Here is a 20,306-nt window from a genome sequence, read left to right on the forward strand (position 1 = left end):
GACAGACCCGTCCCTACCAATACTGTACCCAGTGTTATACAGTGACAGGCCCATCCCCACCAGTACTGTACCCCAGTGATATACAGTGACAGACCTGTCCCCACCAGTACTGTACCCCAGTGTTATACAGTGACAGACCCGTCCCTACCAATACTGTACCCAGTGTTATACAGAGACAGACCCGTCCCTACCAATACTGTACCCAGTGATATACAGTGACAGACCCGTCCCCACCAGGACTGTACCCCAGTGCTATATAGTGACAGACCTGACTCCGCCAGTACAGAACACTTCCTTGTCCCTTACTGGGATGAGTATCTCAGTGAATTGCATTACTATGTGTGCCTGAAGAGGACATAACAGATTCCTGCCATTCTCGATGCTGAAACAATCCCACTCAAATACACAAGGACAGACTGGTGCTGGCTGAGGAAGCCTGGGTATCGAGATCCATGGGCTGCGGCGCCTCGGCTTGGTAACAGCTCAATTTTATCGCTTCTTTATCACCACGGTTATTAATATATTTATCTTGGATGTTTGTCGTGAATTGGAGTTGATTAGTGTGTTTAATGATTGAGTACACAGATCATTCTTTACATACGAGTATGTGGCAACAGTTCAGATGCATTGGTGCAGACTCGATGGGCCGAAACGTCTCTTCCGCACTGTATTATTCTGTGATTCTGTGACATGAAGCCGCTCCCCAGGGTGATTTGATTATACACTGTACCCAGTGTTATACAGTGACAGACCCATCCCCACCAGTACTGTACCCCAGTGTTATACAGTGACAGACCCATCCCCACCAGTACTGTACCCCAGAGTTATACAGTGACAGACCCATCCCCACCAGTACTGTACCCCAGTGTTATACAGTGACAGTCCCATCCCCACCAGTACTGTACCCCAGTGTTATACAGTGACAGATCCGTCCCCACCCGTACTGTACCCCAGTGTTATACAGTGACAGACCCGTCCCCACCAGTACTGTACCCCAGAGTTATACAGTGACAGACCCATCCCCACCAGTACTGTACCCCAATGTTATACAGTGACAGACCCGACCCCACCAGTACTGTACCCCAGTGTTATACAGTGACAGACCCATCCCCACCAGTACTGTACCCCAGTGTTATACAGTGACAGACCCATCCCCACCAGTACTGTACCCCAGTGTTATACAGTGACAGACCCGACCCCACCAGTACTGTACCCCAGTGTTATACAGTGACAGATCCGTCCCCACGTCTCCATCCCCTCCCTCCACCCTCCATCCCCTCCCTCCACCCTCCATCCCCTCCCTCCACCCTCCATCCCCTCCCTCCACCCTCCATCCCCTCCCTCCACCCTCCATCCCCTCCCTCCACCCTCCATCCCCTCCCTTAAGGAGACTTATGTAAGGCTGAGGAAACAAGGTTCAGACAGAGCGTTGGAGGGATACAAGATAGCCAGGAGGGAACTGAAGAAAGTGATTAGGAGAGCTAAGAGAGGGCATGAACAATCTTTGGCGGGTAGGATCAAGGAAAACCCCAAGGCCTTTTACACACATGTGAGAAATATGAGAATGACTAGAGCGAGGGTATGTCCGATCAAGGACAGTAGCGGGAGATTGTGTATTGAGTCTGAAGAGATAGGAGAGGTCTTGAACGAGTACATTTCTTCTGTATTTACAAATGAGAGGGGCCATATTGTTGGAGAAGACAGTGTGAATCAGACTGGTAAGCTCGAGGAAATACTTGTTAGGAAGGAAGATGTGTTGGGCATTTTGAAAAACTTGAGGATAGACAAGTCCCCCGGGCCTGACGGGATATATCCAAGGATTCTATGGGAAGCAAGAGATGAAATTGCAGAGCCGTTGGCAATGATCTTTTCGTCCTCACTGTCAACAGGGGTGGTACCAGGGGATTGGAGAGTGGCGAATGTCGTGCCCCTGTTCAAAAAAGGAAATAGGGATAACCCTGGGAATTACAGGCCAGTTAGTCTTACTTCAGTGGTAGGCAAAGTCATGGAAAGGGTACTGAAGGATAGGATTTCTGAGCATCTGGAAAGACACTGCTTGATTAGGGATATCAGCACGGATTTGTGAGGGATAGGTCTTGCCTTACAAGTCTTATTGAATTCTTTGAGGATGTGACCAAGCATGTGGATGAAGGTAAAGCAGTGGATGTAGTGTACATGGATTTTAGTAAGGCATTTGATAAGGTTCCCCATGGTAGGCTTCTGCAGAAAGTAAGGAGGCATGGGATAGTGGGAAATTTGGCCAGTTGGATAACGAACTGGCTAACCGATAGAAGTCAGAGAGTGGTGGTGGATGGCAAATATTCAGCCTGGATCCCAGTTACCAGTGGCGTACCGCAGGGATCAGTTCTGGGTCCTCTGCTGTTTGTGATTTTCATTAATGACTTGGATGAGGGAGTTGAAGGGTGGGTCAGTAAATTTGCAGACGATACGAAGATTGGTGGAGTTGTGGATAGTGAGGAGGGCTGTTGTCGGCTGCAACGAGCCATAGGTAGGATGCAGAGCTGGGCTGAGAAGTGGCAGATGGAGTTTAACCCTGAAAAGTGTGAGGTTGTCCATTTTGGAAGGACATATATGAATGCGGAATACAGGGTTAACGGTAGAGTTCTTGGCAATGTGGAGAAGCAGAGAGATCTTGGGGTCTATGTTCATGCATCTTTGAAAGTTGCCACTCAAGTGGATAGAGCTGTGAAAAAGGCCTATGGTGTGCTAGCGTTCATTAACAGAGGGATTGAATTTAAGAGCTGCGACGTGATGATGCAGCTGTACAAAACTTTGGTAAGGTCACATTTGGAGTACTGTGTACAGTTCTGGTCGCCTCATTTTAGGAAGGATGTGGAAGCTTTGGAAAAGGTGCAAAGGAGATTTACCAGGATGTTGCCTGGAATGGAGAGTATGTCTTACGAGGAAAGGTTGAGGGTGCTCGGCCTTTTCTCATTAGAACGGAGAAGGATGAGGGGCGACTTGATAGAGGCTTATAAGATGATCAGGGGAATAGATAGAGTAAACAGTCAGAGGCTTTTTCCCCGGGTGGAACAAACCATTACAAGGGGACATAAATTTAAGGTGAATGGTGGAAAATATAGGTGGGATGTCAGAGGTGGGTTCTTTACCCAGAGAGTAGTGGGGGCATGAAATGCACTGCCTGTGGAAGTAGTTGAGTTGGAAACATTAGGGACCTTCAAGCAGCTATTGGATAGGTACATGGATTGCGGTATAATGATATAGTGTAGATTTATTTGTTCTTAAGGGCAGCACGGTAGCATTGTGGATAGCACAATTGCTTCACAGCTCCAGGGTCCCAGGTTCGATTCCGGCTTGGGTCACTGTCTGTGCGGAGTCTGCGCGTCCTCCCCATGTCTGCGTGGGTTTCCTCCTGGTGCTCTGGTTTCCTCCCACAGCCCAAGGATGTGCAGGTTAAGTGGATTGGCCATGATAAATTGCCCTTAGTGTCCAAAATTGCCCTTAGTGTTGGATGGAAGTGTTGACTTTGGGTAGGGTGCTCTTTCCAAGAGCTGGTGCAGACTCAATGGGCCGTATGGCCTCCTTCTGCACTGTAAATTCAATGATAATCTATGATTAATCTAGGACAAAGGTTCGGCACAACATCGTGGGCCGAAGAGCCTGTTCTGTGCTGTATTTTTCTATGTTCTATGTTCTATACCTTTGCTTCTGAGCAGACCGTCGATGAAGAAAGCAAGCTTGAAATTGGATATGGAACAGGATAAGGCAACAGTTTTTGGAAAGACGGTGGACTTACAATTTACACAGTCGGGACACTATTGTGTTCTATTACTGACAAATAATATTTCAAGTAGAGTGGTTAAGGATGTGTTAATGGCAGTTGAAAATGGGACTTTAGCTGATAAAAAGCTTGTGGTATTAAAACTGCATAGGCAATTTGCACATCCGTCTCCTCGGAGGCTGAAAAATTTATTAAAGGATGCAGGGGTAAGGGATGACGACTATGCTAAACTAAACAGGTTAGTGACCGCTGTGAAGTTTGTAGGAAGTACAGAAGGACACCAGCACAACCTATAGGAACCCTACCTTTGGCCAGGGATTTTAACGACATTGTGGCCATGGGCCTTAAGATCTGGGATAAGGCAAATAATATATTTATTTTGCATTTTGTAGATTTAGCAACCAGATTTAGTCAATCAACGATTGTACAAAGTAAAGAAAAGAGTAATTCTGGATCAAATCGTGGAAAAATGGATAGGGAGAGGAATGGGTCCACCGGCAAAATTCCTTACGGACAATGGGGGAGAATTTGCTCATGATGAGTTTAGGGATATGTGTGAAAACATGAATATCAGAGTTATGAATACGGCTGCAGAAAGCCCATGTAGTAATGGTGTCTGAAAGAAATCATGCTGTCATCGATGACATGCTTCAGAAAATTTTGGCAGATCGACCAAATTGCAGGCTAAATTCAGCTTTCGCATGGGCAGTACGTGCAAAGAATTCATTGCAGATGGTTGGGGGCTATAGTCCTTCTCAATTAGTGTTTGGTAGTGTTGCTCTTATTAGCCTTAGTTTTATTAGCTCTAATTGTGTCACCTTTGCTCACGAGTCGCCAGGTATCTTTCTGATACCGCCACATGGTTCAAGCTCAAGTAATGATTAATCATGCAGCACACCGCTTAGTAAATGTTAAATCAACGATCATTTATTATATACAGCAATAAATACTTATACAATAATCCTACTTCTAGACTATTACCTACCACTAAAGGCCAATACTTAACTTTGGTGATGGCCCACCAGGTCAGGGGAACGAATGGTCTATCGAATTGGGTCTGGCCTGCGGGATTCAAAAAGGCTGGTACGGGTCGATAGTCTGGAGCACCTATCTGGTAGAGATCGCTGGAGTAAGACTTACTTGTTTCTTCGTCGAAGGGTCTCTAAGGTTGCGAGCAGGAGGAGAAGGGTCGATCTGAACTTGGCCCCTATTTTTATAGTCCCTAGGGGCTTCCCGCCTCTTGGGGCGGACCTTGACCCTGGTCCCAAGTGATTGGACTTGGTTCCAATCACTGGGTTCGATATGCTCCAATAATGGGGCGATTCCTTGATTGGGGGGTGGTCGTCCACCTTTCTTTGTCTCAGCCACTGCTGGCGCCGAGAAGTCTGGATCGGCTTTCAATTGCTAATTTGTAGCAATTGTTCCCAGGGATGGCTGATTAAAATGCAGATGGCTGGGTTGATGTGCTGTTAATGGTTGCAGGTATCGGTCTGGGCCGACTTCCCCAGAGCCGAATACACTGTTCTGCCTGCAGCTGTCCGTTTGAGTCCTGTTGGTTGATTTTCCCATCAGCATCTTTCGTTCGCCATTTTAGATCGGGGTTTGGCCAATTTAATCGGGAATCAGCCATTTTAGGTGGCTACATTAGAAATCCTAAAATTCCGTCCATTTTAGATGACCAGCCTCCAGCTTGGGAGGGGACTACAATTAGCTCTGGTTTTGCTGAACATTTCAATGCATTACATCGCAGTAGAAAAGCTTTTTTGGAAGCAGAAGTCTCTGAAAGAATTCGCAGAGCTTTAAGACATAACGTACGGCCATCAGATGCCGTTTTTCAGCAAGGAGGCATGGTCTACTATAAGAGAGACAATTCTAATGAATGGAAAGGCCCAGGGAAGATCATAGGCATAGATGGCAAAACAATTATTTTGCAACATGGTAATCAAACTGTTAGGGTACATTCATCAAGGATAATGGGTACAGATTACAAATTTTCAAATTTAGACAGAGCAGACAGACATGACGAGGAACCAGTCATCTGGTACGCATGTTACAGAACTATGAGGACCAATTAACTGATATCGACAGGGTTTCTGCGGGGGAACACAACACTTCTGATGAATTACAACAGGCCATTTTTCCGAAAGGGCAACTGCCAAAAGTTGGTAGAAAAGTGACATACTTGCCTGAAGGGTCTAGTCAATGGAAGGATGCAACTGTTATTAGTAGAGCAGGGAAGGCCACTGGAAAGTATAAACATTGGTTGAATGTACAGCATTCGGGGAAGGAGTCAAGAGAATGGATTGGGAAAACGAAGTTCAAAAATGGAGGGCACAGAAATGCAGTGCCAGTTCAGATAGTACATCGGATAGTGAACAGGTCCGCAGGAAAAGGTTGAGAACTATTGAAAGGACATCCCCCAGCAGAAGGGAAAGATCAAGCAGTAGCAGTACAGAACGAGATACCAAGCGGGAGAGGGGACGTAGTTTCTCAAGATCTCAAAACATGAGTAAGACTACGAATACTAATAGGAGTAGAAGCCCACATGCACGTGAGATTTTGGTGGCTTCAAATAAATTAGATGAAAAAGTTATCAAAGTAGCTAAACAGCAAGAATTGCATAGTTGGAGTGAATTTGGGGTATACACGGAAGTACCGGATAGGGGACAAAGAGCTCTATCCACAGATGGATTTGCATGGAAAAGGTTCTTCCGGATGGAACTTATAAGGCAAAGGCCAGGCTTGTGGCAAGGGGATTTGAAGAAAACTTAGAAGATCAGGATTTAAGGGTAGATTCACCTACAGCAGGAAAGGTTACTTTAAAGATCATCTTGGCTCTATTAGTCACAAAGGCATGGGAATGCAAATCTATAGATACAAAAGCTGCCTTTTTGCAGGGGCATCAGCTCCAGAGAGACATTTTTCTCTGTCCTCCTAAAGAAGCAGCTAACACAGAAGGGGTACTCTGGAAGTTGAACAAATGTGTATATGGTATGAGTCTGGTATTTTTCGGTAAGGCCAGTTTTGTTAAAGTTAGGCTGTTGCCAGTTGAAAGCAGATCCTGCAATGTTTTACTGGCACTATAAAGGAAATCTTTCTGGCATTTTTATGATGCATGTCGATGATTTTTTGTGGGGTGGGACTCGTGATTTTGAAGCTATTGCAATCTCTGGTTTGAGGAAAGAATTCAGGGTTGGAAGTCAGGCTTCCCGGTGCATTTAAATATATTGGACTGGAAATTGGACAGACTAAAGTGGAAGACATAATAAGAGCAAATAAAGCGCTGGCCAAGCTAAAAATGCAGGAGTGTGTTTTGAAGTTCCCAGTTTTAGGTGACCTTAGGCACTTGAAACTCATAGTTTATAGTGATGCGTCCTACGCAAATTTGTGATGGGGTTTCAAGCACAGGAGGTTTTATAATTTTCCTTTTGGGGAACAATGGTAAATGTTGCCCGCTTGTGTGGGAAACAAAGAAAATAAGGAGAGTGGTAAAAAGCACTTTGGCTGCTGGGACGTTAAACCTTGTATAGGCGGTGTATATGGCCTTTTATATAAGTATGATATTGACAGAAATTTTGGGATTAGGGTAATATATCTATTGACTGTCACATTGACAATAAATCCCTGTGGGAAAATGTGCACTCTACAAAATGTGTCAATGAAAAGAGGTTACGGATAGACATCGCAATTTTGAAGCAGATGTTGGACAGAGGGGAGATAACAAAAATTAAATGGGTCGACAGGAGCTATCAACTTTTTTACTGTTTTACGAAAAGAGGGGCGAGTTCGCAGAAACTTTTGGATATTGTTAATGAAGGGCACTTGTTTCTGTGACTTTTTTTTCTTTCACAAAAAAAAGGGGGAAATCGTGTGTTTTTGAGTTTCTTGAAATTTTGTTTTCACCTAATTTTTTTTTCTCCCAAGGGAAGACTGTTGAGTAATGGGTTAAGAGACATTGCAATTAGTTGTCTCATTTATGTTAAGTATCCATTAATTAACACTGATATGTAAAGGGGCTTCAGGTGGCCTCTGTCAGGTGATGTATAGTGAGAGTTTTGTGCAAAGGCTGTTGGAAGGAAATAAATGTGTGTTTGTGAAAAAGGAACAGAACTTTAGGCTCTTCATATCACAGCAACTAAAATGTCTAACATAGCTCACTGTCCCTTATTGCACCAGGATACAGAATGGTAGCACAGTGGTTAGCACTGTGGCTTCACAGCTCCAGGGTCCCAGGTTCGATTCCCGGCAGGGTCACTGTCTGTGTGGAGTCTGCACCTTCTCCCCGTGCCTGCGTGGGTTTCCTCTGGGTGCTCCGGTTTCCTCCCATAAGTCCCAAAAGACATGCTGGTCGGTGAATTAGACATTCTGAATTCTCCCTTGGTGTACCCGAACAGGCGACTTGGGGATTTTCACAGTAACTTCATTGCAATGTAAGCCTACTTGTGACAGTAAAGATTATTAAAAGATATATTTTTTCATTCTCACTGAAACAAAGAAAGAAACCTTCTCCTCACTTTGCAGGACAGGAAGCTGACCAAAACGGAGCAGCAGAGGTTCAAAGAGGAGGCCGAAATGCTGAAGGGTTTGCAGCATCCCAATATCGTGCGGTTTTATGACTCCTGGGAGTCGACGCTAAAGGGGAAGAAGTGCATTGTGCTGGTCACGGAGCTTATGACGTCGGGAACCCTGAAGACGTAAGTGAATACCTCGCAGCCCTCTCTCTGGATTGGCTCTTCCTCCAAAAGAAAGTTAGTTGTCAAATCTGGTGCACCCCCCCCCCCTCTCTCTCTCTGTCACCCCTACTGTCTATCTGTCTGTCTCTCTCTCCCCCTCCCTCCCTCTGTCTGTCTGTCTCGCACGCACGCTCTCTCTCTCTCCAGCTCTCGCGCTCTCTCACACACACACTCACACTTTACCTCTCTTTCCCACCCTCTCTCTCTCTCTCACTCACCCTCCCTTGCTCTCTCTTGACCCTGCTTTCTCTTTTCCTCGCTACTGCTCTGTCTCTCGAACTCTTGCACCCACTCTTTATCTCTCACTCTTCTTCTCTCTCTCTCTCTCTCTCTCTCTCTCTCTCTCTCTCTCTCTCTCTCTCTCTCTCTCTCTCTCTCTCTCTCTCTCTCTCTCTCTCTCTCTCTCTCTCTCTCTCTCTCTTCCCCCCCCCCCCCCCCCCCCCCCCCCCAAACCCCACGCAGCTGGAGAGGTGAGGATGTTTTACTTTTTAAAATGCAGGGAATTCTGATCTGGAATGCACTGCCTGAAAGAGCAGCAGAAGCAGGTTCAATAGGAACTTGCAAAAATGGAATTTTGTTAAAAGGTATTCTTTTGTGGGGATGTGGAGCATCGCTGGCTGGACCTGCATTCGTTACCCATCCCTAATTGCCACGTGAGCTGTGTCTCACTTGAGCTGTTTCAGAGTTAAGAGGCGACAACTTTGTGTCTGGAGTCACATGTAGGTCAGACCAAGGTAAGGACAGCAGATTTCCTTCCCTAAAGGGGCATTAGTGAGCCAAATGGGTTTTTAACAACAATCGATGATTGTTTCACGGTCGGCCAGCTGCCGCGGTGGGATTTGAATCCATGTACCCTGAATGTTAACCTAGGCCTCTGGATAACTAGTCCAGTGACATGATAACTATGCCATTGCCTGCTCCTAGAATTAGACAAATATTTGAAGGGAATATAAATGGTTAAAGGGAAAGAACTGGGCTGTGCGACCAATTAGTTAGCTCTGTCAAAGATCTGATGCAGACATGATGAGTCGAATTATTATCCCTTGATCCCGGTGTTCGATTTAATTTTAATCTTTCCACGGTGGGCAGGGCACATCTGCGGCTGGAAGGGTTTCAGGGGTGGGGTGGGGTGTAGCCGTGCGTGTTTTCATCGGTGTGAATTCTCTTTCTCTTCCCCCCCCCCCCCCCAATTCAGATACCTGAAGCGGTTCAAAGTGATGAAGCCGAAGGTCTTGCGGAGCTGGTGCCGGCAGATCCTGAAGGGCTTGCACTTTCTCCACACTCGTACCCCGCCGATTGTTCACCGGGATCTAAAGTGTGACAACATCTTCATCACCGGGCCCACCGGATCTGTCAAAATCGGGGATCTGGGCCTTGCTACCTTAATGCGCACATCCTTCGCTAAAAGTGTTATAGGTAATTTTTGTTGTTCTTCTCTTTTTCTTCTTCTCTCTCTCTCTCTCCCCCCCCCCCAATGCAACCGATGAATTATTTTTGAATTCAATTAACTACATAGAACGATACAGCGCAGTACAGGCCCTTCGGCCCACGATGTTGCACCGAAACAAAAGCCATCTAACCTACACTATGCCATTATCATCCATATGTTTATCCAATAAACTTTTAAATGCCCTCAATGTTGGCGAGTTCACTACTGTAGCAGGTAGGGCATTCCACGGCCTCACTACTCTTTGCGTAAAGAACCTACCTCTGACCTCTGTCCTATATCTATTACCCCTCAGTTTAAAGTTATGTCCCCTCGTGCCAGCCATTTCCATCCGCGGGAGAAGGCTCTCACTGTCCACCCTATCCAACCCCCTGATCATTTTGTATGCCTCTATTAAGTCTCCTCTTAACCTTCTTCTCTCCAACGAAAACAACCTCAAGTCCATCAGCCTTTCCTCATAAGATTTTCCCTCCATACCAGGCAACATCCTGGTAAATCTCCTCTGCACCCGCTCCAAAGCCTCCACGTCCTTCCTATAATGCGGTGACCAGAACTGTACGCAATACTCCAAATGCGGCCGTACCAGAGTTCTGTACAGCTGCAACATGACCTCCCGACTCCGGAACTCAATCCCTCTACCATCACTGTTGTGATGCAGTGGGTGTGGCAACCAATTTGCGCACAGTAAGGTCCCACAAACAATGCTGAGGGAGCCTCACTTTTACATCTCTCCCTGAAAAATGGGAGTCCTGACAGTGTGGCGTCCTCTCACCACTATCGCTGGGCCTTAAGAGGTGGTGGGTGTACCGACACCACATGGGGACTGTAGCGGCTCAAGAAGATGGCTCACCCACCACCTCCTCAAGGGGCAATTAGGGATGGACACCAAATGCTGGGCATGAGCCAGCGACCCACAGCCTGTAAATCCTGTCAGACTTTGTGGTGTAAGTGAATTACCCAGCAGGACTGATCGAGGAGCAGAGTTACACTCCTTGCAGCCAGTCGGTGAGTGTGACTTTGGTGGTGGGTGGTGGCTTTGTTCTTCATTCTACCACCCCCCCCCCCACTCGAAGAGGGAAAGGTGCATGTTGCAGGGGCACCGGAGGAGGGAAAGAATGGGGGCATTTTAAAAATAAAAAAAATATGTTTTCCTTCGCACAAGTGTTAAGCTCGACTGTCTCTGTTCACCTCCCTGCAGGCACTCCAGAGTTCATGGCTCAGAAATGTATGAAGAGCATTATGACGAATCAGTCGACGTTTACGCCTTTGGCATGTGCATGCTGGAGATGGCTACCTCAGAATACCCTTACTCGGAGTGGTCCAAAACGCTGCCCAGATATATCGCAAAGTAACCAGCGTAAGTCACTGTCACTTTGTTCAAATTTGAGCAGAAAGTAGTGCCGGGTCTGGTCCCAATTGTTGTTTTTCCAAAATGTTTCCAGTTGAGGCCAATCCACCTACACTGCACATCTTTTGAGTTGTGGGGGTGAGGCCCACGCAGACACAGGGAGAATGTACAAACTGCACGTGGACAGTGACCAGAGCCGGGATTGAACCTAGATCTTCAGCGCTGTGAGGCAGCAGTGCTAACCACTGCGCCACCATGCTGCTGCAGATAAATTGTTGAAGTTCCCCCTGTGGCATTGCTCACTGTTCTATAAGGAATGGATGCACCTGCATTCTGCTGCTACATTAGCTGTGTCCCTGTTAAAGCCCCACAACATCATCATCACTGTTGAGGTCAGTCGGAGTTTAATTGCTGCAGAGCTCTGGGTGCTTGACTTTCGGGCTCTGGTTCAGAAGGATGCAGCATTTTTCATGGTTTTCTATCCAGGCCTTTAGCATCAGTGTTTGCAGTGTTCGCTAAGAAGCAGACCCAAAGGTTTTCTTCCCTCTGCAACATGTTTCCCTTAAGCGACTGTGGCGGTGTGGGAAAGCTGTCTGCACTCAACATATGGAATCCACTCAAGTCGGGGTAACTGAAATGACTTCCTATGAAGATTAATTTTCAGACATTGTGCGTTTGGAATAGACAAATGTAGATGTAGGAGCTCTTTCTTGGAATTGTGGGTATTATAGCTAACATGATGGGTATGTGGTCAGTCCCGTGGGAACCCTGCTGAAAATCGCAGGCCATAATCATAGAATCCCTACAGTACAGAAGGAGGCCATTCGACCCATCCAAGTCTGCACCGGCCCGCGAAAGAGAATCCTACCTCGTTCCGCGCCCCTGCCCTATGCCCGCAACCCCACCTAACTTCTTGAACACTAAGGGGCAATTTAGCCTGCATCCACCTAACCTCAAACATCTTTGGACTGTGGGAGGGAACTGGAGCACCCGGAGGAAACCCACGCAGACACTGGGGAGAATGTGCAAATTCCACACAGACCGAAACCCAAGGCTGGAATCAAACCTGGGTCCCCAGCCACCTTGCCACCCATAAAACTTAATGGGGAGATAAGGAAACGGGTAGGAAGTCCTCCACCCCTTCCTAAAAAGCTGAGATAACCGGGAACATCTGCAGCATGGAAATTCCCATTCATAGATTAGGTCTGTGACGTATTCGCTAAAGCGACACCAGTTATGGAGGTCCGTGCCGAACATTGTATTGCAATGTGAGGACCAAGTTCCATAAATTACAACACAGACTTTGCCTGGCTGAGCGACCCCTGGGAAGATACCAGGATAGATGTGATCTCCAGCATATGATTGAATAAAATCTTGGCACAGATTTGAGAGTGGTTGCTGTTTTTAAATTAACCACATCAGGGTCCTATCTGCCTGTGCCTGGAGGCGGCATTCCTGATAGTATCCTCTCTCTCTCTCTCTCCCCCCCCCCCCCCCCCCCCCGCAGCGCAAGATGTGGTCTTGGGCGCAGATTCACTGGTACCCTCTTTGCTGTGTGCTGGGCATCATTGGAAAGCTGACTCCCAGTCCTTGCTTGTCATGTGCGTGGGCCCCTCCAATCTCAGTGTGGAGCTCGCTGCCCGAGAGTGTGGCGGAGGCAGACTCAATCGAGGCTTTCAGGAGGCCATTCGATTGTAATCTGAAAGGGGAGAACGTTGCAGGGTTCACGGGGTGAAAGCGGGGAAATGGCATCAGGTGAGTTGCTCCTTCGGAGAGTCGACAGAGGCGATGGGCCGAATGGCCCGGTTGTGTTGTGACCATTCGCTGATTCTAGAACCTCCCATCTGCCGAGAGAACACCGGTGAGATCAGGTAGATTCACTGATAGTCAGCGGTGTGAGCCTCGGGGTTTGGCTAAGTCGCATCATTGGAGCTTTGTTTGTTTTCTTTCGGTGATGCCGGTGTTGAGGATTAGCTAGGGGTGGGAGGAGGGGGAGAGGGAATCTTGTCGGGTGATGCTTGTGAAATGCCGAGGCTCCCATTTGTAAACTTGACATTGTGTGTTCTTTCTTAGGGCATTAAACCGGCGAGCTTCAACAAGGTCAGCGATCCAGAAATCAAAGAAATTATTGAAGGATGCATTCGGCAGAACAAATCCGAAAGGTGTTTTTTTTTTTTTTTTGTCTATTTTCCCTGACTGTCTCCACTCTCGCTCCTCCCTCTCCATCCCGCCCTCCTTTGTTTGGGTCCTGAAGCCAGGAGCTTCTTTTCCCGTGCAGTGATCAGAGGTGATTTTTTTTTCTTCAGAACCTGACATCGTACCTTTGGGGGTGGAAGGAACAAAATGGGCTATTATATTTTTATAGTGTTAAAATAACCGGTTCGGGGCAAGGTGCATCATCTAATTTGAAGAATAGGAAGCAATCCTTTTTTTCCCCATGGTGGCAAATCTTCACCAGCTCCAATCTAGGTCACAGCCTGCAACCTAATCGGATTGCATTGCAGAATATGAGCTGTGGGGAGGCAGGTGGGGAGGGATGACCCTGATTCGGAGCTCACTTTCCACAGCTGCTGATACTGCGATAGTGCACTGTGGAAAAATGACCCCCTCCCGAGTGCGTACGTCACAGCAGCCGCGCTTGATCGGCACCCCTTCCCCAAACATTCACTCCCTCCACCACCACGCACAGTGGCAGCCGTGTGCATCATCTACAAGATGCGATGCAACAAACCACAAGGCTTCTTCCAAACCCATGACCACTACCATCTAGAAGGACGAGCAGCAGATACCTGGGACAACTGCCACCTACTGTTCCCCTCCACTCCTCTCCTCACCACCCCGACTTGGAAGCATAGCCAGCCGATCCTTCACTATCGCTGGGTCAGAATCCTGGACCTCCTCCCTAACATCACTGTGGGTGTACCTACACCACACGGGACTGCAGCGGATTCAAAAAGGCGGCTCACCCACCACCTCAAGGTCGCAATTAGGGATGGACGACAAATGCTGGGACCTGACTGGCGATGGCCACATTCAGTAAATAAAGTTTTAACCAGCGGACTCGAGGAGCTGATGACTATTTCTGCCCATTTGTCATACGTTGGTCTGTCCACATGCACAGGGACCCTTTGCTGCTTTCAAACACCCCCTCCCCCAGCTCAGCTCCTCAGCTGGGGCTTGGATCCCCACAGCACCCCGACCTGCACGCGCACATGATCTTCGTGCTCCCCGTGGACCCTAACCACTCGCCCCACAGCTGAATGCTGAGTTAATGGGCGACGGCACCGATGTTTGTCGTCCTCTTTTCATTTCAGCCTATCGGCATATCGTTCTTTTTTTTTTTCCATCCCTCACGTGCTTATACTTATTCCTTCGAATACAGCTATGCCATTCCGCTCAGCCGACCTTTGCGGGAGCGAGTTCCGGATTCTCACCACTGTCTGGTCATGCCTTCTCCCCTCGTTTGCCACACTGCCGAAAAAAGCCTGTGTCCGCTTTTGAAATGGAAACTGCTCGCGTAAATTTGTCGCCCTGTAAATCCCCCTCCTGCCAGTTGGTGGTGCTGCAGCAGCTGCCTTGGCGGGAGGCATTTCATGTGACGCGTTTACATAGGCAGTCCCTCGTTGTAAACGCAGACATTGGAGTTTAGAATTGGGCAAAACATTTTTTTAACATAAATTTAGAGTACCCAATTCAATTTTCCAATTAAGGGATAATTTAGCGTGGCCAATCCATCTAACCTGCTCATCTTGGGGTTTTGGGGTGAAACCCACTGAAACACCGGGAGAATGTACAAACTCCGTACTGACAGTGACCCGGGGCCGGGATCGAACCTGGGACCTCGGCGCCGTGAGGCGGCAGTGCTAACACTGCGCCACCGTGCTGCCCTGAATTGGGCAAAGTTATTGAGAATTGGATCTTTTTATTAATTTTTCCACTAAGGGCAATTTAGCATTCCCCAATCCACCTACCCTGCATATCTTATGGGTTGTGCAGGTCAGAGATCCACGCAAACACAGGAGAATGTGCAAACGCCACATGCACAGTGACCCGGGGCCGGGATTATACCCCGATCCTTGGCGCGTGAGGCAGCAGTGCCAACCAATGTGCCACAGTGCTGCCCAAGAGTTGGATCTTTTAATGTAGAGGCAAAAGATTGCGCTCTTAAATCGATGGTGAGTTGTCGTTCTCAAGGTGGTGAAGAGAGTGAAACTTGTGCAAGTTGTCACAGGAGAAAGCATTGTACAGGAGCTTGATGAGGGAAAATAAGGGCGGAGGAGTGGAGTTTATAGCCCAGGATTAAATGGTAGAGCAGGCTTGACTGGACGTATGGCCATTCCAATCTTATTTATTATGCTCTTGCACACAGGCTGGTAATAAAGGACCTACTGAGCTACGCATTCTTTGCAGAGGACACTGGCCTGCGGATTGAGCTGGCCAAGGAGGACAGCGGGCAGAACACTTCACTCGCCCTGCGGGTCTGGGGAGGACCCCAAGAAGCTGAAAGGGAAGCACAAGGATAACGAGGCAATTGAGTTCAGCTTCGACCTGGAGCACGACACCCTGAAGAAGTGGCACAGGAAATGGCAAGTGTTTAACTTGGTTCTTTGGTGCCTCACCCTGGCTGTCAGTGTGGTGCTGCCGGCTTGCTTGTCTAGTTAATAAGTTCAAACTCGCTTCCTTGTTTTAAATTTATCCTTTCGTGCAACATGGGTGTCACTGGCCAGCCCAGCATTTATTGCCATCCCTAATTGCCCCTCAGCTGAGTGTCTAGCTCATGCCATTAGAATTAATGAGCATTGCTGTGTGCGTGTCTGGAGTCACATGTAGGCCAGACCGGGTAAGGACGGCAGGTTTCCTTCCCTGAAGGGGCATTAGTGAACCAGATGGGTTTTTATAATAATTGATAGTTTAATTGTCCCTTTTCCGGAGCCCAGCTTTCAATTCCAGGTGCCCATGGTGGGATTTGCACATGTGTCGCCCCCGAACATTTGCCTGGGCCTAGTCCAGTGATATTACCACATCATCTCCAAATTGAGTGGTTAGAGAAGCCAGTGTCGACTTCCGGTGCGGCGATGACCAGCTGAGTCGCACGTTTCGCAGCTCCCTGTGAAACGGACTTTTGGGCTCTTGATAGGAGCCCCAACGGCAATTTTAACGGCTGAAAACACCGTGCGGTAACCAGAAGGGTGTTCCCCTGGACACGGATGGAAAAAGGAGAGGAAAGTGGCCGGATTGCAGCGGATCCTTTGGAACATCGGCAAGGAAGGCAAGCAGAAACCAAGATGGCGTCGGAAGGTGGCAGTTTCATATGGGGCCCTGAACAACAAGAGTTTTTGAAACGCTGCGTGGAGGAGATAAAAAAGGAAATGAAGAAAGAGCTGTTGGCCCCGATATTACAGGCGATTGAAGGGCTGAAGAGGAACAAAAGACCAGGAGCAGGAGCTTCGGGTCGTGAAGGCGAAAGCAGCAGAGAATGAAAACGATATACAGGGTCTGGTGGTGAAGTCGGAGATACAGGAGGCACACCAGAAACGATCTGTGGAGAGGTTGGAGGCACTGGAAAATAACGCAAGGAGGAACAACTTGAGGATTCTTGGCCTTCCTGAAGGTGTGGAGGGGGCGGACGTCGGGGCATATGTGAGCACGATGCTGCACTCGTTAATGGGAGTGGAGGCCCCGACGGGTCCGTTGGAGGTGGAGGGAGCATACCGAGTTATGGTGCGAGGATCGAGAGCAGGAGAAGCTCCAGAGCCATAGTGGTGAGATTTCTCCGTTTTAAGGATAGAGAAATGGTCCTTAGATGGGCGAAGAAAACTCGGGTGTAGTAAATGGGGAGAACGCGGTGATCCGCGTCTATCAAGATTGGAGTGCGGAGGTGGCGAGAAGGAGGGCGAGCTTTAATCGGGCCAAAGCGGTACTTCACAAAAAAAAGATAAAGTTTGGAATGCTGCAACCGGCAAGACTGTGGGTCACATATCAAGGGAGGCACCACTACTTTGAGACGGCGGATGAAGCGTGGACTTTTATTGTAGAAGAAAAATTGGAATGATTGGACTACGAAAATGAACGTTTGGACAAAAGTGGTGGACGAGTGGGGGGGGGGCGAAGAGGGATTGTATGATTAATCCTGCGGTATGGTAACTTTTCTTTCTCCCACAGGTGGTGATGGGGGAGGTGGGGAGGGAGAGGAGATGGGGCGTTGGCCATGGGAGGCGGGGCCGAGGGAGAGGCGCGGGCTTGGTTCCCGCGCTATGATAATTTATGGCGGGAATAGAGAAGCAGAAGGAGGGGGGCGCCGCACGGGGCGAGCCGTGATCACGGGGGGAAGCCGAGGTCAGCCAGAGTTTGCTGACTTCTGGGAGCAACATGGGGGGAGTAATTACTCGGCTAGCGGGGGGTCTGGCGGGGGGGGGGGGGGGGAGGGGGGAATTACTGGGTTGCTCTGCTGCTGGGGAAAGGGGGAGTGGGTACGGGAAAGGATGGGCGGGGGGGCACCGTCTGGGAGAAATACAGCTACGTGGGAACTGGGCGAGAAGCTGGAAAAAGATGATGGCTAACCGGCAAGGGGGGGGGGTGGGAAGCCCCCCAACTCGGCTGATCACGTGGAACGTGCGGGGGCTTAACGGGCCGATAAAGAGGGCACGAGTACTCGCACACCTTAAGAAACTTAAAGCAGATGTGTCATGTTACAGGAAACGCACTTGAAACTGATAGATCAGGTTAGGTTGCGCAAAGGATGGGTAGGGCAGGTGTTCCATTCGGGGCTGGATGCGAAAAACAGGGGGTGGCTATATTAGTGGGGAAGCGGGTAATGTTCGAGCAAAGACTATAGTGGCGGATAACGGGGGCAGATACGTGATGGTGAGTGGCAAATTACAGGGAGGAGATGGTGGTGTTGGTAAACGTGTATGCCCCGAATTGGGACGATGCCAATTTTATGAGGCGAATGCTAGGACGCATCCCAGAACTAGAGACCGGAAAGCTGATAATGGGGGGAGACTTTAACACGGTGTTGGAACCAAGGCTGGATAGGTCGAAGTCCAGGACTGGTAGGAGGCCGGCAGCAGCCAAGTGCTTAAGGATTTTATGGAGCAGATGGGAGGGGTGGACCCGTGGAGATTCAGTAGACCTAGGAGTAAGGAGTTCTCGTTTTTCTCCTATGTCCATAAAGTCTATTCACGCATAGACTTTTTTGTGTTGGGTAGGGCATTGATCCCGAGGGTGAGGGGAACGGAATATACGGCTATAGCCATTTCGGATCATGCCCCACACTGGGTAGACTTGGAGATAGGGGAGGAAACAAGAGGGCGTCCACCCTGGAGAATGGACATGGGACTAATGGCGGATGAGGGGGTGTGCTTAAGGGTGAGGGATGCATTGAAAAGTACTTGGAACTCATGACAATGGGGAGGTTCAGGTGGGAGTGGTCTGGGAGGCGTTGAAGGCGGTGGTTAGGGGGGAGCTGATATCAATAAGGACACATAAAGGGAAGCAGGAGAGTAAGGAACGGGAGCGGTTGTTGCAAGAACTTTTGAGGGTGGACAGACAGTATGCGGAAGCACCGGAGGAGGGACTGTATAGGGAAAGGCAAGGCTGCATGTGGAATTTGACTTGCTGACCACAGGCACTGCAGAGGCACAATGGAGGAAGGCGCAGGGTGTACAGTATGAAATGGAGAGAAGGCGAGCAGATTGCTGGCACACCAATTGAGGAAAAGGGGAGCAGCGAGGGAAATAGGGGGGGTGAGAGACGAAGATGAGAGACGGAGCGGAGAGAGTGAATGAAGTGTTTAAGACATTTTATAAAAAATTGTATGAAGCTCAACCCCCGGATGGGAGGGAGAGAATATGATGGAGTTTTTGGATCGGCTGGAAATTCCCAAGGTGGAAGAGCAGGAAAGGATGGGATTGAGAGCACAGATCACGGTAGAAGAAGTGGTGAAAGGAATTAGGAACATGCAGGCGACAAAGGCCCCGGGACCGGACGGATTCCCAGTTGAATTTTACAGAAAATATTTGGACTTGCTCGCCCCGCTACTGACGAGGACCTTTAACGAGGCAAAGGAAAGGGGACAACTGCCCCCGACTATGTCTGAAGCAACGATATCGCTTCTTTTTAAGAGGAAAAGGATCCGCTACAATGCGGGTCCTACAGACCAATCTCCCTCCTCAATGTAGATGCCAAGGTCTTGGCCAAGGTAATGGCAATGAGAATAGAGGAATGTGTCCCGGGGGTGGTTCATGAGGACCAAACTGGGTTTGTGAAGGGGAGACAGTTGAACACGAACATACGGAGGTGTTAGGGGTAATGATGATGGCCCCACCAGAGGGTGAAACGGAGATAGTAGTGGCGATGGATGCCGAGAAAGCATTTGATAGAGTGGAGTGGGATTATCTGTGGGAGGTGTTGAGGAGATTTGGGTTCGGAGAGGGGTATGTTAGATGGGTGCAGCTGTTGTATAGGGCCCCAGTGGCGAGTGTGGTCACGAATGGACGGGGATCTGCATATTTTCGGCTCCATAGAGGGACAAGGCAGGGATGTCCTCTGTCCCCATTACTGTTTGCACTGGCGATTGAGCCCCTGGCGATAGCGCTGAGAGGTTCCAAGGGATGGAGGGGAATACTTAGGGGAGGAGAAGAACACCGGGTATCTTTATATGCGGATGATCTGCTACTATATGTGGCGGATCCAGCGGAGGGGATGCCAGAAATAATGCGGATACTTGGGGAGTTTGGGGATTTTTCAGGGTATAAATTGAACATGGGGAAGAGTGAGCTGTTTGTGGTGCATCCAGGGGAGCAGAGTAGAGAAATAGAAGACCTACCGTTGAGGAAGGTAACAAGAGACTTTCGTTACCTGGGGATCCAGATAGCTAAGAATTGGGGCACATTGCACAGGCTAAATTTGACGCGGTTGGTGGAACAGATGGAGGAAGATTTCAAGAGATGGGATATGGTAGCATTGTCAATGGCAGGGAGGGGGCAGGCGGTTAAGATGGTGGTCCTCCCGAGA

At 48.6% G+C, this 20,306-nt stretch overlaps 1 protein-coding gene across 1 annotated transcript in view; it reads left to right on the top strand.

Moving 5' to 3' along the window:
• Positions 1-20,306, top strand: part of LOC140399426 (serine/threonine-protein kinase WNK3-like) — a 178,118-nt gene that overhangs the window by 90,857 nt on the left and 66,955 nt on the right. The window contains 9 exon segments of the mRNA XM_072489004.1: positions 8,285-8,457; positions 9,692-9,912; positions 11,142-11,159; positions 11,162-11,259; positions 11,262-11,300; positions 13,365-13,453; positions 15,661-15,774; positions 15,776-15,849; positions 15,852-15,877. Coding sequence (XP_072345105.1) covers positions 8,285-8,457; positions 9,692-9,912; positions 11,142-11,159; positions 11,162-11,259; positions 11,262-11,300; positions 13,365-13,453; positions 15,661-15,774; positions 15,776-15,849; positions 15,852-15,877 — 852 coding nt within the window.

The sequence above is a fragment of the Scyliorhinus torazame genome, chromosome 22 (assembly GCF_047496885.1).
Source record: "Scyliorhinus torazame isolate Kashiwa2021f chromosome 22, sScyTor2.1, whole genome shotgun sequence".
NCBI classification, from domain to species: domain Eukaryota; kingdom Metazoa; phylum Chordata; class Chondrichthyes; order Carcharhiniformes; family Scyliorhinidae; genus Scyliorhinus; species Scyliorhinus torazame.